Here is a 19,127-nt window from a genome sequence, read left to right on the forward strand (position 1 = left end):
CAGTCAGTAACAAAACACTTTGCATATGAAAGCAGCAAATTTAAAGCTGCAGGCCTAGAGCTGCTCCTTGAGTTTACATCCAAACTCTGAGAGTACAATCCAAAACGGATGACTTCCTGTCTGATTCAAACCAGGCAACAAAAGTGTATCTGGCATTTTGTACGATAAGAAGGTTGTCATTTAATAAGGTTAAAGTGATTCATCCACTTTAATCTGTAATATGTCTTCCTGATCTTAATGAACAAAGACAAAATTATGACAGTGATGACATAGATGTGCTAAGGAGTGCATTGTGATAACAGACAGAAGCTGTTACCTTGTATTTGGTGTTTGTTTTGACAAAAAGTCTGATTTTAGGGTTGATTTTAGGGGCCACTTAAACAATTTGTTGAAGAGCCAATCTGCATATAACCTGCAGTTTATTACCTTAAGAACTGATTAATTTTTCAAGTTGCTAAGAAGAAATATGTATGAGGTTTATGCTCAAACAAAACATGTATACATTTTACAAAATGTTCCATTTGAACTTAAATGAGCAGCATGGACTGAGTCTCATTTGTGTGCCACATTTCATAAGCCTCTGTCAACAGACAGATTGAAACAAGCATTGTAGAAAAGATAGAAAAGAGAATGAATAACTGTCAAAGGGATCCACAATTAGTTATAAAAATAGACCTTATTTTGGAAATATTTATTTTAGATATAAAAACTATCGTTAGTTCTGCTGGTATAAATGGAACGTTCAGGGTCCAGATTAGGTCCTTCTTTGAGTTCCACTCTGGCTCTCGCACTGAACTCTCCTTTTTTTTATGTGGGAAATTATCCAGATTCGCCTCAATTTTTATATTTATTTGTTTTTAATTATATCCAATAGTGACACAGTGTGGCATTATCTAAAATTACGCCAGTCAAACGCAATATGATAAACAAATACTCGGGTAAAGTTAGCCTTCCTGTGTTAATCTGTAGACTGCAGTACAGAATGGACCTGATGACATCATCAACACATCGGTGAAAAAATGGCGACCTCCATGGGTGGAAAATATAACAAAAGATGTACATTTTTAAAGTAGTTACTAGTTTTGGTGGATCACAAACAGCAATTTTCTTATGTAATAGGAAAATTGCAATATATTTAGGCCAGCATGTTCAACTAATCCTGGGTCCTTTTAACATTTTCCTGGGTACGCCTTGGAAACATGTGGCTTCACACAAATTAAAACTTTTTAACCTTTGTGGAGCAATCTGGATCGCTTGTTAATAATCACATTATATTTTCAAGAACATCTGTTTTGAATACAAGTAGCTGCAGCTGCAAAAACTGTCCTGAAGAAGTTCAATATTTCAAATTAATATTGTCACTCATCTCTGACAGTAGAACTCACATTTTATGGATTCAGTACACATTGAGTAGAAATGTGTCAAGCCTTTATTTCTTGTCATTTTGATAGTTATGGCTTACAGCCAGAATTCTTTGTCTCAGAACATTAGCATATTACATAAAGTCCGTACAAAGCAATCTTTAAACAGAAATGTCAGACTTTTGTAAAACGTGCTCATAAATTACTGCATCAGTGTGGTGTGGCACGGAGAAATAAATATTCTGATAGAAGCTTTGAGCCTCATGTTTTGTCCTATCTTTTGCTTGTAGAGCAAGCTTTGATTTTACTTAAATTAAACAGGAACAGGGTTTTTTATTGAAAGATTACTACTGCTGGTAAAGTAACACAGGCACGTTCCTAGATCACAGCAAGCTTCAAAGGTAGAAACTGATTAGATCCTGGTAAGAACTTTTGACCTTTACAGTGAAACCTCCTTCAGCTGGTCAGTAGATGACCGGTCCTCCAACACTTCTGAGCCGTGAGCAAAGGCCACGGGGGGGAAGCAAGTTCCATGAAGCCATCACAAGTATTCATCACCTTAAAAAATCTTCCGCTAACCAAGATCTGCCTGCAGCAGCACAGCCATCAAATAGTTTCCTCTTCATGCAATCAACAAACAGCTAAAACTCCTCTTGATTACAGATCATGTTGTCCTTTCACATCATACAAATCAGTCTATCAAGGTCTCTCACTAAGTGTGTGTCAGATCTTCCTGAGAAGTTTGCAGAACCAGAGGGGTGTGACTTACAACCCAACACCAAGGGGGTGTGGCTTATAACCTTCAATAAGCTTATAACCTGGCTTATAACCTGCAAGTGTCACCGTGGAGAACAGTGATCAATAGCATTAGTCTACTTTAACAATGTAATGCAAGTTTTAGAACAACTTAGTACGACAACAGTCATGAAGTTTGTGACATTTGTGAAAATGCCCATTCCTCCAAATAAAGTGTTACCGGGAATGCTTGCTCTGAGTTTTACACAGTGTACATAAACATTTGCTTTCAAATGCAGAGTAAAAGACAAAATAGTCAGCAAATCCCAATCCTTTTCCAAATCAATTCTTTTTTCAAAGGTGATGTATTTACTTAATTAATCAACTTGTACCGTAAGTCAATGGTTTTCCTCTAGATTCTCCAGAAGTGAAGTCAGGGATGTGGTGCTCTGTTAGTCTTAAGAGACTGTTAACAAGATACTGCTTAACTGTTTCACAGATCAAAACGCAGAAATATTGAGTCTGAAAAAAAAAAATTTCGTCCTTCAGGAGTTCATCCTGCTCTCTTTGACTTCCAGTAATGTGTTGGATTTCATTGTCTTCTTCAGATTAGGAATATACACAAACACTTCACAGCTTCTGACATTCTGATGCACATATACAAATCTTCCCATACCCAGCTTTGATCATCTGCAAAATCGGCTAAAGTAAAATCTCATTATTTTGAAATGATGAGAACGGGAGTAAAGAAAAACAAAGCAAAACACTTTTTGAAACTGGAAACTGAAAAAAGATCTGAACATGCATTTTAACTTATATATTTTTTAATGTTTTGTGAATTAGGTTACGTAGTTTGCTTGGTACAATAATCAGGACTCAGTGCAGAATCAACTGTTTATTGACATAAGCAGCTCATTTCTCGTGGGTTTATCTCAGATTTTGAACCCAAAGTATCCCAAGAAACTCAAATGGCTTGAATTTGAATTGAGTCAATTCATCAACATGAGCTGTTCTGTCTAACAGGATTCCATGATGCGTCCAATGGAGCCGATCCGCATGTCCATGGGGCCCGTTCCCATGTCCCTCATGCTCCGGTACTCTCCGGGTCTCAGGTACAGCATCCTGCCTCTGAAGCTGGGCTGCTCATACAGCAGCCAGTGGCCGTCCATCACATGGACGGACTGGCAGTCGGACATGCGGTAACGCTCCTGGATGGAGTCGCAGTCGTCCATCAGCTCGTTCATCTGACCACTAAAGTTCTCCCTCTCGTAGATCCTCATCCTGAATGGACCTCTGTGCTGTGAGAGGAAGCACAATTACTTTGAGGAAACATTTTACTCACAGTGCAAGTTGAATTAAAACAGGCATGAAGGAGAATAAATATCCTTCCAATTAAAGGTCAGTTAGAAGCATAGAATGTCGACTGATTAGTTGACAACATATAAAATACTCAGGAGAACATAGCAATGTGTGTGTCTTGTGTTGTAAGAGAGACCTCGAAACGTGATTCTCATGAGAAAGCTCTTTAACCTTACATAAATGAAAGACAATGCAGAGTGTGATTATGGGTTGTTACCATGGGGATCATGCGGCAGGAGCGGATGCAGTCGCTCATGCTCATCCCCATGAGCCGCTGGTTGTCAGGGTACTCTCCTCGCCTCACCAGCATCTGGTGGCCCATGAAGTTGGAGCGTTCGTAGACCATGAAGCAGCCGCTCTCCACCCTGCAGGAGTTGCAGCGGCTCAGGTAAGAGGTGAGCTCTGCACAGTCGCTGCTGGTCTCATAGGAACGACCCTGGAAGTTCTTTTCCTCATAAAAGATTATCTGGAAACAAAAAATGGTTTCAGAAATGATCTGGTAGGAAATGATGTGTTGGATTGTGTTGTAACAAACACCCAAAACACTCTCTTACTCTGCCCATTTTGGTAGTCAGTCCTGTCCCTGATTGCACTGGTAATGGGCAAAGCAAACTCTGTCACTTTTATACTCATCATCATGGCTAAATGATCTATGGAGCCATTGTTTTGAATATCTTACTCAGCAGCGTAGCGTACAAGGCTATAATGATTGCTAAATCGCTCTCTAAATGGTTATTATTCCAGTGTGTATGCATCTGGTGCAGTGCCAACTGCAGCGGCTGTCCTATGGGGTACAGGTGGGTGACAACAGAAAATTTATCAGCTGGGACTCTGCTGTCAGGGATACAAAGCACTGTAAGAAATTCAAATAACAAGTCCATAGTCTGAATTTATAGTCTCATTATTTCTGTTATAGTTACAAACTTGAACATGCTTTTGTTTTTATTTTATTTCAACTCTACTTCATTTTACTCAGTGTAGTATTTCATGGTCTCTTCTACCTGCAATTAATTTGATCTGTCAACCTAGTAAAACATTTATTTTAGTCTGCAAAAACTTTTGAGAAAGAGACTACACCTTTATGTGCATAGTGAAATCAGTTGTCAGCAGCAACCACAAAGTTCAGTTTTAGAACTAGTGTCAAAAATCTTTGTTACAGAAAATAGAAGTAAAATAGGGACTTTGGGTTGATAGTTCAGAGATGCAAACAGAGTGAAAAAGAGGTCAAGCAAGTTCAGTTAGGTTGGAACGGGAGAAAACTGTCAAGAATAAAAGGGTAGGTGTATAAAACAGTACTGAGACCAGCAATGTTGCATGGTTAGAGTCAATGTTGCATGGTTAGAGTCAATGTGAATGAAGAAAAGACAGGAGGCAGAACTGGAGGTTGAAGAGTTCAACATGTTGAGGTTCTGTTTGGTTGGGTTTTGCTTCTGTAAAGGTCACAGGGTAACTGCAACTTATTGAGGTCAAGATTCTGGGCAGCAACCTCCTTCCCTCAGTAAGATCACTGAAGATGGGTCGCTGTTGGACCTTCCAGCATTAGAACAACCTGGAACACACAGTGGACTGTAGTCAACAGTCCAGAAACATGAATGATCTGGAATAAGTGGACTCAGTTTGAAAGCAAAGAGAAAGAATGTTAACAAACTTAGATCTAAAGAGGATGGAAAAGATGAAAATGTCTTTTGCCGTATGATCACCATCAGTAATGTCAGACTTTTTTCAGTAACAAGTAATCTAACGCGTTACCATTTCAAATCCAGTAATCTGATTAAAGTTACCTGTCCAAATCACTTTGCGTTACTGTTTTCTTTTGTAATGTAATTTCATCTCCTCTCCGCGTCGAGTTTCTATGCAACAGCAGCAGCAGGTTGCCGTAACAGAAATGTGAGCAATGGAGGGAGATGCTCATTTTGTTGCTGGAACAACAGAAACTATTTTGAGTTTCTGTCGCCAAGTCAAATTATTATAAGCAGTTTTGGGCTTGTTTTTGAATGAGAAGTTACTAATTTGGGCTTGGAAATAATCAAAGACACATAATAAGCCCCAGAATTTGTCTGACAATCAGTTAGCGTTAATCACTCTCCTTGTCCATCATTTCCCAGCTGATCCGTCCTGCTGTGTCTTTGTTAATGTCAAGTTAATATATTTTCTGTGAATGATGTCAAGCTTTACGTTGCGCTACAGAAAACTGCAAACATCGAGACTGATATGAACAGCACAATGGACGTGAAAACAGACACGAAGGAACAAGTCCGTAAAGTTGTGCAACTGAATGCCATTATAATCATTAATATTAAGATAAGTGTCACAAATCTGTGCAGCGGGACATCTGAGTTGTAGAGTCGCAGGAGAAGCATTGTGCGCTGGAATCTGGGGCAGGAAGGGGGGGACTCTAAAATCCTGCTTAGAGTTTTCCAGACAATAGTGAATTACTAACTTTTTTTTTTTTTACTGTTGTAACCATTAAACAATCTCCCCTTCAGTTCAACCTTTTAAGTGGAAATACATAATTGATGTTACCATCATACAATAACTTGCAATTAAGTATTGGCAAAGTTCAATGTAATTTTCACAGGTGGCGGAACATTATTGTCAACAATAGTTTTTAAAGTTACATTAAAGTTTTTAATGTAACTTTTAATGTACTTTAATCTGTAAACTAACTAAGTTACTTTTTCAAGGAGTAATCCGTAATGTGATTAAAGTCACTTTTTCAAAGTAACTATGCCATCAGTGATCACAACAGAAGATTAATGCTATGAACTGGTGAAAGAAAATGAAGCTTTCAGTTTAATATTGTAATGTCTTTAGATGATCTTGCAGTGGTAATAACAGCAAAGTGCTTAAGAACTATTAAGGAAATCTTAAAATCAATCACAAAACAAAATGGTAGCCAGTGAAGATATGCTAAATGAAGACTAGTGGGTTTACTTTCTTGGGGTTAGTAAAGGAATCTGACTGCAACATTTTCAACTACAACTTGCTTAATGCTGCAATAGGTAGCTTTGTATAAAAATGTTTTTTTTTTGTTTTTTTTTTTTCCTTTTTTTACATATTTGTTAAAACTGTCACTATATCCTGACAGTGTGGTGTCAGACAGATAATCTGTGAAACAATCAAGCTCCTGAGACCTTCTCCATGTGGTCCTACTACCATCTGCAGAAACACTCAGTTCCCTATCAGAAAGAGCCAATCAGAGCCAGAAGGACGACCTTAGCAGTGTCCATCACCCTCTAGTTCTCTATGCTACAGCTCCTTCCCCACAGCATAGCCTGTCATAAATAAATACTAAGGCTAGTTAGCATAGCTACTGATGATGGTGGACACCCTGTTCCCCTGTAACAGTGGGTTTTTTCTCCACCATTAGCACAACTGAAGCAAACCAAGTGAGCAGTGTGTACAGCTTGACTAATGGTCAAGCTGTACACACTGCTTGACAACCAAGCTGTGTGTACAACCAATCAGAGCCTGGAGGCTCTGATTGGTTGTTTCTGAACATATGTTTCTGCAGAGGCAGATCTTCACAGTTTATATGACTCATGTTATTCTTTCACAACATAGTGTCAATTTTAACAAATATGTAATTTTTATTTTATTTTTTTTAAGTTACTTACTGCAACTTTAGGTTTTTGTAGCAGCTGGTGACATCAAAAGATTTTACATTCGACTCCTGAGAAGTTAAGAGTTTGTAACGTGTTAAAAATTATATTATATATAAAATATATAGCATAACTTGCATAACCTACAAATACACACAGAATTGATTGAACGATAAAACTCAAGTCAGTGTTTGATGTATGTTTTATTTGACTCATGGACATGTGACTGTTCTGCCTCAGCAGGGATCCATAATGCGCCTGACAGAGCTGAGCCTCATGCCGCTGTGCCCCAGCTCCCTCATGCTCCTGTACTCTCCAGGCCTCATGTACATCATCCTGCCTCTGTAGTGGGGCTGCTCATACATCAGCCAGTGGCCGTCCATCACGCTGCAGGACTGGCAGTCAGACATGCGGTATCGGTCCACGATGTTGTCACAGTCGTCCAACAGCTCGTGGCTTTGACCAAGGAAGTTCTCCCTCTCAAAGATGCGCATCCTAAAAGAACCTCTGTGCTGTTTGGATGAAACCAAAGGGAACTCAGTGTGACACATAGCAATGATCTTGCCCATATTCACTTTGTTAAAGTATCAAAAGCATAATTTAAATAAAATGACATTTATAACACAAAGTCACTAACTATCATCTTGGATGTTTTCAGTGTATACCTGGGGAATTAAACGGCAGGATCGGATGGAGTCACTCATCCCAAAAGACCCATAGTCGGAATATTCCCCCCTTCTCAGGAAATACTGATTTCCCAGGAAGTTGGGACGGTCGTACACGACAAAGCAGCCGCTCTCCACCTTGCAGGAGTGACACTTGTTCAGGAAGGAGGACATGTCAGAGCAGTCGCTCATGCACTCATAGTGGCGACCCTGGAAGTTCCTCTCCTCGTAGAAGATGATCTAGAAAACAAAGAGAAGATGAATTAACATGTTGTCCTTCTCTGTGATTTTATCACTTGTCTGCATTGCTTCTCTGCAGTGTACACCCTAAACAGTTCTCTGGTGAACTCTCTACCCACCTTGCCCATGTTTGATGTGCGTTTGTGGGATTCTGTCCAACAACCTGCAGCTGCCAGGCGGCTTTTATACTTTATACGGGCCGTTAGAGGGTTTTGTTATTTAAATTATCTGGAAGCTGATGATTAAGCAGCTCTGCGATCGCTGTTAATTTCAGTTGTGCCATCATGATTCAGGACAAAGACAGGGGAAACAAGTGAAAGACACATAGAAGAACTGAGCTAAATATATCCAAGACTAGATGATTTATAAGAGGAATCTTCATCGTATTTAAACAACAATATTTGATTTAGAACGATGTTTTAAGTTTAGTAGTTGTATGTGTTAAACATTTCCAATGCTTCTACAGCAGAAAACAAAAAGAAAAAAAAAAGCTAGTTAGTGATAAAAGATTTTTAGCTGTTTTAATAAAGAAAATAAACTTTTTGTTTATGACCTAATAATAAGTTTGTGACCAACTTATTGTGACAAGCTGACAATTAATAATCCAACTTCTAAAAGCACACTGAGCAGTTTCCTTTAGAAAACCAGATGTTTTCTCATTTGATTTATTGAAATTGTGTAAAACTACACTATGGGTCAAACAATAACTCCCTGGTTTACTAAGCCAACTGGAAGAAAAGCAAAATCTTTATGAAGTTTCCAAGTTAGGCCCAATTCACTTTGCATCAACAGAAAATAACCTTGATGTGAGAAATATTTCATTAATAACCCAAAGCCAAAGAAAGGAACTGAGCAATTTTCAGTCTTTATTTAAGGCCTTTGTGTCAAAATGGCTTTCTGCAGGTCTTGATAGAACATTTACAATCTATTGGTGATCAGTTTCTGCTTTACATTTTAACTAAAAGGGTTGGACAAATGACATCATCATTTTAAATTTGAATTTATGCTGCATTCCGTCTGTGGTCTGAGCTGGGAAATGACAAAATGAACTGGAGCGTCATCTGAAGTCAGATTTCCCACTGGTGAAGTGAGATCAACTTGTAAGACTGACTTCACATTTCAACATGGACATTCCTCGCATCAACAATTTAAAATGTGGTGGAAACATGTTTATTTCAGACACTGTAACACTGCAGGATTGGGGTCCTGGAGTACTAGTAGATCTAAAAATAATTACAGTATTGCATAAAAGTGCAATATTTCTTGCCTGGCATCTCAGAAAGTGAAACTTTTATTATTTATATTTTACCTTTCAATTTTTATTTATTTATTAATTTTTTTTCATTTTTAATGATTATGGTGTACACCCAAAATTCAGTGTCTCAGAAAATGACATCATCACAATGGAGTGAGAGACTTTTCAAAGGCTCAGGAAACCTTTGCAGGTATTTTGAGTTAATCAGCTGATTAGCTACAGCAGATTATAGGAAAATCTGAAGCATGAGTTATTGCTAAATACACATCCATTCAAAAATGGTGATTTGCCTTGTAACATAAAATGTTGTCAAAATCTCCTCTAACCGAATTGTTCTAATTGTTCTTCAGTTTAAAAGCCCAGAAACTGGTAATGAATTATGGTCAGGAAGCATTTTGAAGGTTTCACCAAATAAACTTTAAAAAATAAATGGTGCCATCATATGTTTATGAATTGGTTTATCTTAAGATCTGTAAAAACAAGTTTAACATTTAGACAGTCTTGAACAGCAGTGGATATTTCTGTTCAATTCTTACAATCAAGTGAGCAACAGTCTGATATTGACTTCATACTGCTTTAGAACAATCAAAGAAAAAGAAAAAAAGACACCATCTTCATCACTGCAGAATGGATCACACACTTTATGCCAACAGGGTCTTTATAGGGTTGGCATTACATCGATTTGGCGCTTGTTTGATCAGGGGTCATCACATGTGGACAAAGGGAAATCAAACTTGACCAAACCATTTTGTTGGTATGCAAATCGGGCTAATTTGAATGACAAAGCTTTGCCCTGTCTGCAGATTGTTAGATTTTTGTGGCACTAATATCATCTCTATATTTCCTTACATATAATTTTTATCCTTGAAGACAAGACCTTCCAAGCCGGGTGCTGCTGTATGAGCGCCTCAATGCACCTTGAGAGCCAACACTGGATGGGAATCAGAGAGAGCATCCAGTCATGTCACTTCATTAAAAATGTAAGTTCACAATAAGGGTTACTGTTCTACAGTCACTATGATTCACCCTTTCTTTCAGGCTAAATGTTTTAACAAAACAAAGTGCACCAACATAGCAATAATCACTGAAAGCTTAGCGGACAAACAGAAAGGATAAAACAGAATAAAAATGTTAAAATATTGTAGATCTGATTCAGCTACACATTTTTCCTGACCTCTTACTCATGTCTTCCAGATGTACCTAAAGCCCTGGAAGATCACGTTCTATAACCCAGAGGATTCTGGAGGTCAGGCAGCAGAGTGTGTTGACGACTGCCCATCGATTTATGAGTTCTTTAATGTTCAGCGAGTTCTGGTTGTCCGTGGTGATGGACGGAGCTTGGGTCCTCTACTATCAGCCCAATTATCAGCGACACCAATACTTTCTAGAACGTGCCGAGTATCCAAACTGCAACTGCCCTGCAGTTGGATCCTTGCACATGATCACAGAGTTTCAGTGTTCCCTCAATTAACGTTTTATTTTTTTATTATTATTATTGTCATCATCCATTTTCCTCTTGACATACCCAGTGTGCTAGCTGAGGTGGTATCATAGTTTTTACAAAAACAATACATTGATTAATTTTCATATAAATCATTTTCGCTTACAAATGAATGAACAGGAAGTCTTATATTTTGATAGAAGTTCTGAAGCCATAAAATTAAACTGCTCAACCTGCACAAGCTCAGATGTGCTTGGATGTGGCTGGTTGTGATTCTTGGCACTGCCACGCTACTGTTGTGTGTTGTCAGATAATTCAGTGAGTAAGAACAAAAGGTAGACTCTAGACAAATATTTGAATTGTAATAAGTGTTACATGTCCTGCAAACCCTGCATTTGTTAGTATTGTTCCTGCCACGTATAAAATCTACTCTGTTCGTTAGTGACTGCAGTATTTTAAACTCTACAAATGGAGAAGGTGGGACAGTCATGGGGAGAACTAACCCCTGTTCAAACCATTGATGATTTTAAATCAGACCTTTGATTGGAAATGTGTTTGCAATGGATGCGTCTGTTTGTCTTTTTTTCAGATTGTGTTTTATGAAGGTCAGGACTTCCAGGGAAAGTCCTACGACTGCAAAGGGGACTCAGCCGACCTGTACAGCTACATCCGCCGATGCAACTCTGTGAAGGTGCAGGCCGGCTGGTGGGTCCTGTATGAGCGCAACAACTTCTCAGGTTACCAGTATATAATTGGCCCTGGGGAGTATACTGGCTATGGTCAATGGATGGGATTTAATGACTGTGTCAGATCCTGCAAGATCATCAAAAACGTGAGTCTTCAGAAAACACAGCGCCATAAAACACACCTTGTACATTCAACTAAACACACTTCTTTTGCTATTTTCAGTGCAAGGGCCCATTCAAGCTCAAGCTATATGGACGACCAAACTTTAACGGTCCGACTCTGGAGGTGACCGATAATATGAATTCCTTGCGAGAAAAATGGTCATGTCAAGTCATGTCCTGCAAGGTCCTCCAGGGTTCCTGGGTGTTCTATGAACACCCCAACTTCAGTGGTCGGCAGTACCTGCTGGAGAAAGGGGAGTATGGAAGTCCTGCTGAGTGGGGAGCCTTGACTGCTACTGTTGTTTCTATCAGGAGAGTCATGGAGCTGCCAAAATCAGACAGCTAAAACTCCTCATAATGTGTTCCAATAAAGTCCATCATCTCTAACACTTTCTGTTCCTGTGGTTATTTATCTGTTTAAATGAGCTGTACAGTGGAACAGCTGGGAGCACTGCTGTCTGATAGCAATAAACGGCTTCATGGATGGACTGGATGATAATTTTCAATTTGGAAGAATTAATGAAACGTATCTCTGATTAACTGGCGACCTATCCAGGGTGACCCTGCCTGTGGCCTGTAAGCTAATTGCTACTAGCTAGTCTGAAGGAGCTGAAGGAGAGAGTTGCGAGGGAGGGCTGCTCTGAGGCAAAAGCTCAGAAGCTCCAAAACTGCAATTCTGAGGAGGAACTGTGTCTCAAAGGCGGTGCTACATCCACCCAAATGTTTTCCACAGCTGAGTGGTTGCCATGGGAGATTGAAGGGTTTCTCATACATCCATGAAAGAGTCAAGGCAACACTCCATGTATGTTTAAGAGAAGAGAATAACATCATAACATGATGTAAAGCTTCATGCCGGTAGTCTTATTTTCTAGAGATCTCACACTGCACATTATGATGGAGGAAGGAGAAAGCCTTAAATATCTTCATTTTACTGCTGCTCTGCATCCACATTGTCTATAATTAATTCATCAGCAATTAGAGGATCTCAATTCCAGCACTATTTCTTATTAACTAGTAAACAGATCTCTAGTTCCTATGGTTACACATTATAGGAGGGAACATGAAACAGTATGGGTAGAAACCAAGTAGAGCCTTCCATAACGAGAAAACTATGAATGAGTTTTATGAGTTAGTGACACGTTTCACTTATTGTGCTGTAATAACTGCTTGTCATTTTCATCATTTTTCAAACCTGAACCTTCAAGATTATGAAAATGATGCGTACAGGTAATTTAAAATGAAATTCATAATACACACACACCATACTCCTTTGTAGTTTACTTGGGAGTGTAGTGTTTAGTGTCATGGCGACAGTAGTGATGTCACACTGGGTGTGAGACAAATACGTATGTTTGAATCATAATCACCTTTTATTAATGGACATTTTATTGCAGAATTAATGCAATCAATGCAGAACTTTGCTCATCCAGTTTGATTGGAACCAGCTAAAGATGCTGCCTTACAGACAGTTTCTGATCAGACAAATATCTGACCTGTAGTGACCACCTGAACAGAACAAAGTCAGTGGAAACGTGAGACTTCATGTCACTTTGTGGCACAAAGAGAAAAAGTTAAGGGTCACCATTTGTCAATTTATACTATACCTGTCCAGATACAGGTACAGTTAATAATTAAAATAATGTAAAATTACGTTTTAAACCTGTGAGAAATTAAACAACTTCTATGTGTCACTTTGAACTTGAACTTCTGAAGCTTTCTAAACATAATAATGAAGGTCAAAGGTGAAAGCACCTGGCCAAGCACCTGCCTTGTGTGAGTGCTTCTAATGTTAAAGGTCACAATGGTGCTCTGTGTGGGTGGACGTGTGTGTGTGTGTGTGTGTGCATGTGTTGGGGTGAGCCGGTGAGGGTCAGAGCCCAACTAAGCCTGTGGACAAAGAGGAGGCGCCTGCTGATGACTCAGTGGGATTTGTGAGGCTGGAACATGCCAGCTGCTGTTTGTGCTGATGCTCATGATGCTGGAACAACACAGTGACCCCAACAGCACAAAGGGAGCACAGCCAGCTGGGCGCATTCACCTCACCGCTTTTTTGTTTGAAAGCTGCTCTTCATGGGAAACAGCAGACTAGAAAGTGGGGGAGGGGGGCAAAGAGGGCCAGCAGCTTTCAAATACAACCTCGAGCTACTGAGCGCCCTCTTGTGATTCATGTGTGGTGCAATGTCCGCAAAGCCATGTGACAGAGTGAAAGTGGAACTATGCTATAGACTCAACTACTTTCAAAAGTAAAAGTCTACAAATTGAGTTCAGCTGCTTAGTATATAAAAGTATTACACACATTTCCGAATTAATGAGGAACAAATTATGAAACAAATTGTCAACACGCTGCATCACAGCCCACATGTTCCACATCGCTGCATGAAAGCATGTAGGATATAACTTTTTTTTATTATAACAACATTTTAACAGTTTAGAAATAAACAGCAATAAATAAGGAAATAGATCACATGTACTGGGAAAAGTACTTTATACCGGAGAAATTCTTGAAGTGCTTATTCCCCCATACATGTTAGCATAGCATTTGTGAAAAGACAAAATCCTGAAAAACACCACTGCATTTCTATGTTGTGTTCTATGTTATTTTGAAGAAACTTTTATTAGTTTCTTTAAAAAAAATAAAAATAGTTAATGAAATGTGTTGTCATGGAGATTAAGGGATTTCTCGAACATGCATGAAAGAATCAAGGCAACGTTCCTGGTATGATTTTGCTGAGGGAGTAACATAACATGATGTAAAGCTCAAAACAGCCCATGTTACATAACACTTTCTCTTTAATGGAGCGTTTATTTGCACCCTGATTTGCTTTGTGTAAGTAATGAAAAAGAAATGAGAGACAATAGAATGAGGACAAGTCAGAAAGAGGAAATGGAAAAGCTCCCTCTAATCCAGGTTAAGGAGATGAATTTCCCTCAGGTCTCTTGTCAGCCTCCTGTCCTCGGAGGAGGCCCACTGTGGAGAGGTGGTGTACCTGTGATGTGGCGTCCTGCCAGGGACAGAAGCAGACATCAGATGTCCTCACAGCCGCCCTCACACACCTGTCACTCAGCCAGCACATGCTCGCTTGTTCACACCTTCAGAGCGTGCAGCTGGCGCTCATGCAGACCTGCTGGGAACTTCAGGGTTCAGAGCAAAAGCACTGAATCAGACTCTGACTTCTGCCTTGCTTTTAAATGTTACATTCTTTGGATGTGGTTTTCCTCCTTCTGTCTTCACTCTGGCCTATTTAAATTTTGCTTCAACACAATCACTTGGGTATGACGTCACAAGTGGGAGGACAAATGTCACTGTCCGTTACAAAGATGATTTTACCATGTGTCACAATGCTTCTGGACAAACCCAAAATACACAAATGTGGTGCAGAAATAATAATAAAAAAGTCAAAATTAAGGATGGTACATGTATCAAACATTAGTTAGTTTTACTTGCTGTTACATCAGACAGCTGATGGTTATTTTACATAGTCTCTACTCAGAATGTCTTTCTGACTTCAACAACTTCAGTTTCACAAGCCAACACATCACTTTGAGTTTAATCAGCTGCATGACAACGTCAGAACATGTTGTCACATTCTTGTGAACATTGCAAATTATGAAATTATCTTCTGAACAACTTTGGAAGGTGTAAAAGTGATATCGAATAAAAATGTCTGCTGAACTGTTATAAATTTCTTCTTTTGCAGCTCTGTTAGATTCATTATTTCTGAGTGGACCCACTGCAGTAGGCTGGACCTCTATTTTGTTTCTTAAAATATACATTTCCACCTATGAGACATAATTTGACTGTGTGTTGGTTCCTCGTTCCTCGCTGTCCATTCGCTTGTTTGTCCATCACAAACCACAGCTGTTCAGTTGCATTGAGATGCAATAAGTCACAGACTTGATGTTGTGCTACTCAAACCATTATCCTGATCAAAGAGGCCGTAGCCATAACGTGTACCTGCTACACTGAATGCTACACTGAATGCCACAAAACTGCTACCAAAAAACTCTGAATGCTGAAACTGAAATGAATTACTAGTTTCAGGATGTGCAAATAACACAACCTTGCTGTTGCAGATTTTTTTCTGGGAATAGTTTATGTCAACATTCATTAAAAATTTGTACATTTACAATATTTATTTCAAATGTTAATTAAGTTGTCTTTACAAGCAAAAAGTAAAAAATTGTTAACTTTTTTCCACAGTTAAAAAATAAATGAAGTTGAATTTTTTTATTTATTTATTTACATTTGATCATCTTTTACAAATGAAAGAAAATCACTCTGACAATGTTTTAGGCTGGGATCAGCACCAAGGAAGAAGAGATGCTTTGCATCACAACTTTTGATAACTAAAAGAGAAAATAAACCTGTGTGAGTCACTGTGTGAATATGTCTGACATATTGTAATATTTTAGTTACTCACTGTCATGCTTTGAAGATGAACAAAATAAGCCTTTTAGATGCCATGTGGACACTTTCTCCAAACGTGCAAAGATCACAGAAAACCACTAGATGGTAGTATTGAACACAGAATGAAACTGAACTGCGGGAAAGTAAATGTTCCACATTAAAATTCATTCAAGGGTGGAAAATTTCAAAGGTAAACTGTAAGTTTTCTTTTAACTGTTCTAATTCTGTGGAGATGAGTGTTGGACTGTCTAATCTGTTTTGTTTTAATGTATTCCTTCATTTAACTAAACATTTGAAGAATTACTTTTAGAGCTGTGTCACAAAAACAAAAACCAGAAAACACCAAGGCGTGTCAGGTCAGTGTACGTTTCACCACAGACAGAGGAAGTACGGACTTGTCCAGCCGTCTGCCACGCCCGTTAGCGTTAGCCCCTCCTCTGGGCTCTTTGTGCCGCAGGTTGACAAGGAAGCTGGACGTGACGTCAAGCTGGGGTGCAGGAGAAGAATCTGTATTGCCATGGAAACTCATCTCCCTCCATTTCTCTATGATCTCTGGGATGTGAGAATATGAAGGTAGTAAAATATTACAAGAGATGGGTTGACTTTTACAGCATTATGTATTATGCATATGTCATTGTTTCAATAGTTTTCATTCTTTTCCCCTTACTGCACTGTTTTTCTTGAGCAGGAAATTCTAACAGAATCTTGACTTCAAAGATATTTTGCCATAAAACATAAGTAAGTTCCCACTATTAGTAATTTAGAAAAAATAATCTTGTGAGGTGATGAGGTTTTATGATAAAATCCACCTGTAGGTATTTACATTCAGCTTTTTTGGTTAGAAGATAACTCCTTATTGGTTGTATCTCACTAATTAATTGCTCCAAACAGAAATAAGAAACTTTAAAGAAAAAATGCAATTAAACATAAAATTGGAGCATTTTTCTGACTATTGAGCAAAAGAGAAAAAAAACAAGACAGAAGTAAGAAGAGATGTAGAGTTTTTGAAAGGGCAAACTAATATGCAGCCTTGGTAACTGTGAACAAAACTGAAGATAGCAAAGAAAAGATCAGAACAGAAGGTGTGAGGATACTACATGCTGTGTCTCCAGTTTAGGACAGAATTAGAACTGAACACTGACCGCGTCACATTCTTACCAAAACCTTTTCAGAAATGGACACACACACATCAAAACCTACAAACTCAAATAATGAGTCCAGATGTCATTTCTCATCATGTTCATACAGAACAGCTTTCTGTCCATACAGTCCGTCCTGTGGGGATGTGAAGCAGGCTAAAGCCCTGATGCTCGTCTTGCACCATGCAGCTCTCAGTGCTGATTTGTTTGGTTCGTTGTATTGACGACCTGAATCAGCAGCAACAAACATGCAGTGCAGTTCGTTGGTGAAGCCTCATCTGGCTTCACTCTTCACCTGAAGCCTCCTGACCGCCCAGCGATCCAGACCATGACCCGTTCTGTCGCATGAGGATTGTTGGATTTCACATAGAGATCCATGAGAAACCTTTGGTGTTTTTTCTTGTTATTTGAAAACACATTCCTACTGAGTGCAACTAGACTAAGCAGTTGTAAATGTTAATATTTGAATGCAAATAGGACATAAAGTCGTGAAATTGAATCACTGTCTGTAGTATCAGAATTGTCAGAGGATTATTAATATGTCTCAAACAATAGGGACACCTTATTGTTCTTTGTATCGAGTGATCAATTCAATGACATATTTCTCTCCACAGATCCATGTGACCTACCAGAACATTTACAAAGCAAATCCAACAAGGTTTGTCAAGACCTTGTTGGACTTTAAAGCAGTATTAAGAGATTTCACTCATTTACAGGTAACAAGAGTGAATGAAAATTCTGCTTCTCACCAGATGCTTCTTCACTCAGTCGGAAATCACTCACATTATAAAACATAAGCACTGACAGTACTTTTACATCCTCTACTGGATTTTCTTTGCACTCTGATGTAACAGCAGCAAAAAAGAATCTCAGCCATTTGTGGTTAATAAAATATGTTTTGTTTCGGTTAAGGTCTGTCAGGTTTTCTGACTTTCTTAGAGTCAGAAAGTAGAAGCGATATAACCCGTCCTGTTAGTCTTATTAGTTCAGAGCAGCTTCATATCTAAATGATATTTTTGTGCACTTGTGTGCAAAAGGTTTCACTGTTCTTGAATCTTTCTAACCTTTGTCACATTTTGCCCACATTGGAGACGACAGGAGTTTCTGGACATTTGAAGTCCTGCCGGAAGTGACCACAGCTGCAGTTCATCAGCGCCGTAGGCGAGGTGGGATGTCCAGTCAGACTCTCACTGAGTTACTTCTACAAGATCACAGTTGTGATCCAGTGGGTGAAAGCTAACAGCATTTATCTGAGGCATTTCCCTGACAATTACAGTGTTACCTGGAATGAGGAATTAGACTTTTGTTTTTTGAACACATGACGCAGATTCCTCCCAGATGTTTCTATTGTCACACTGCGCCTGGTAACAGCTTCGCTTTTGTCACAGACCTGTGTGCTGTTCCTCCGACCTGTTCAGTGAAAAACCTTACAGATGGCTTTAATTGTACTGCAACACGATGATGCATGCATGCCAAAATAAACATTGGTTTATGACTAGGGATGAGGAGAACTGCAGTATGTCCAGGACACACACACACACGCACGCACGCACACGTGTGCATAAACATGTCGCTGGCTCTCTCAGCGTTAACAGCGCCGTACGAGGGGGGATCCTGGGAGGCAGCTATTTTTAGCCCTGGTTTCATCATTCCTTCCTCTCCGCTCTGCCTGCTGCTGGAGGCTGCTGCTGCATTCTAATGAAGACATCAAACAATGGAGGAAGAACACAGCACAGCGCGCTCGCTGCACACGAGCATGGAAAGTGCCCAGATGTCCACAGTGGGCTTCAAATCAAACAGCTTCAGGTTAATTGTGACTGCTTTCCACTCCCCAGTTTTGTGCTTCAAGAGGACTTTATTTGTGGGATGTTACCTGGCAACACAGCCATGTCAAATGGCCTGAGGACCAGGGCAGTGAGCAGATTTCACCGTTGGGCACGCTGTTCATGTGACCGGGGGCTCTGAGCTCATCAGCCTGTGATGTAGAGATGCTGCTTGGGAATGTTGCCAGCTACTGTTTCTTCACTGGGTTGCCACAGCAGAGCAACAACCCCCCCCCCCCCAAACCCCCAGA

General features: G+C 39.4%; 3 protein-coding genes across 3 annotated transcripts; 1 reads left to right on the forward strand and 2 right to left on the reverse strand.

Annotated features, from left to right (window-relative positions):
• Positions 1-2,902: 2,902 nt before the first annotated feature.
• Positions 2,903-4,039, reverse strand: LOC122839485 (gamma-crystallin M3-like). The gene is made up of 3 exons (XM_044131074.1): positions 4,010-4,039; positions 3,673-3,921; positions 2,903-3,394 (listed from the first exon to the last, which is right to left on the reverse strand). Exons 1-3 carry the CDS (start codon positions 4,016-4,018, stop codon positions 3,113-3,115), a joined length of 540 nt encoding a protein of 179 aa, XP_043987009.1. The 5' UTR covers positions 4,019-4,039; the 3' UTR covers positions 2,903-3,112.
• Positions 4,040-7,248: 3,209 nt separating this feature from the next.
• Positions 7,249-8,145, reverse strand: LOC122839487 (gamma-crystallin M3-like). The gene is made up of 3 exons (XM_044131077.1): positions 8,082-8,145; positions 7,723-7,962; positions 7,249-7,569 (listed from the first exon to the last, which is right to left on the reverse strand). The coding sequence occupies exons 1-3, from the start codon at positions 8,088-8,090 to the stop codon at positions 7,294-7,296; spliced, it is 525 nt and encodes a 174-aa protein (XP_043987012.1). The 5' UTR covers positions 8,091-8,145; the 3' UTR covers positions 7,249-7,293.
• A 2,981-nt stretch (positions 8,146-11,126) lies between these two features.
• Positions 11,127-11,876, forward strand: LOC122839486 (gamma-crystallin 2-like). Its single transcript, XM_044131076.1, has 3 exons — positions 11,127-11,135; positions 11,248-11,490; positions 11,568-11,876. Exons 1-3 carry the CDS (start codon positions 11,127-11,129, stop codon positions 11,850-11,852), a joined length of 537 nt encoding a protein of 178 aa, XP_043987011.1. The 3' UTR covers positions 11,853-11,876.
• Positions 11,877-19,127: the final 7,251 nt, after the last annotated feature.

This window comes from Gambusia affinis, linkage group LG11 (genome assembly GCF_019740435.1).
Source record: "Gambusia affinis linkage group LG11, SWU_Gaff_1.0, whole genome shotgun sequence".
NCBI classification, from domain to species: Eukaryota; Metazoa; Chordata; class Actinopteri; order Cyprinodontiformes; family Poeciliidae; genus Gambusia; species Gambusia affinis.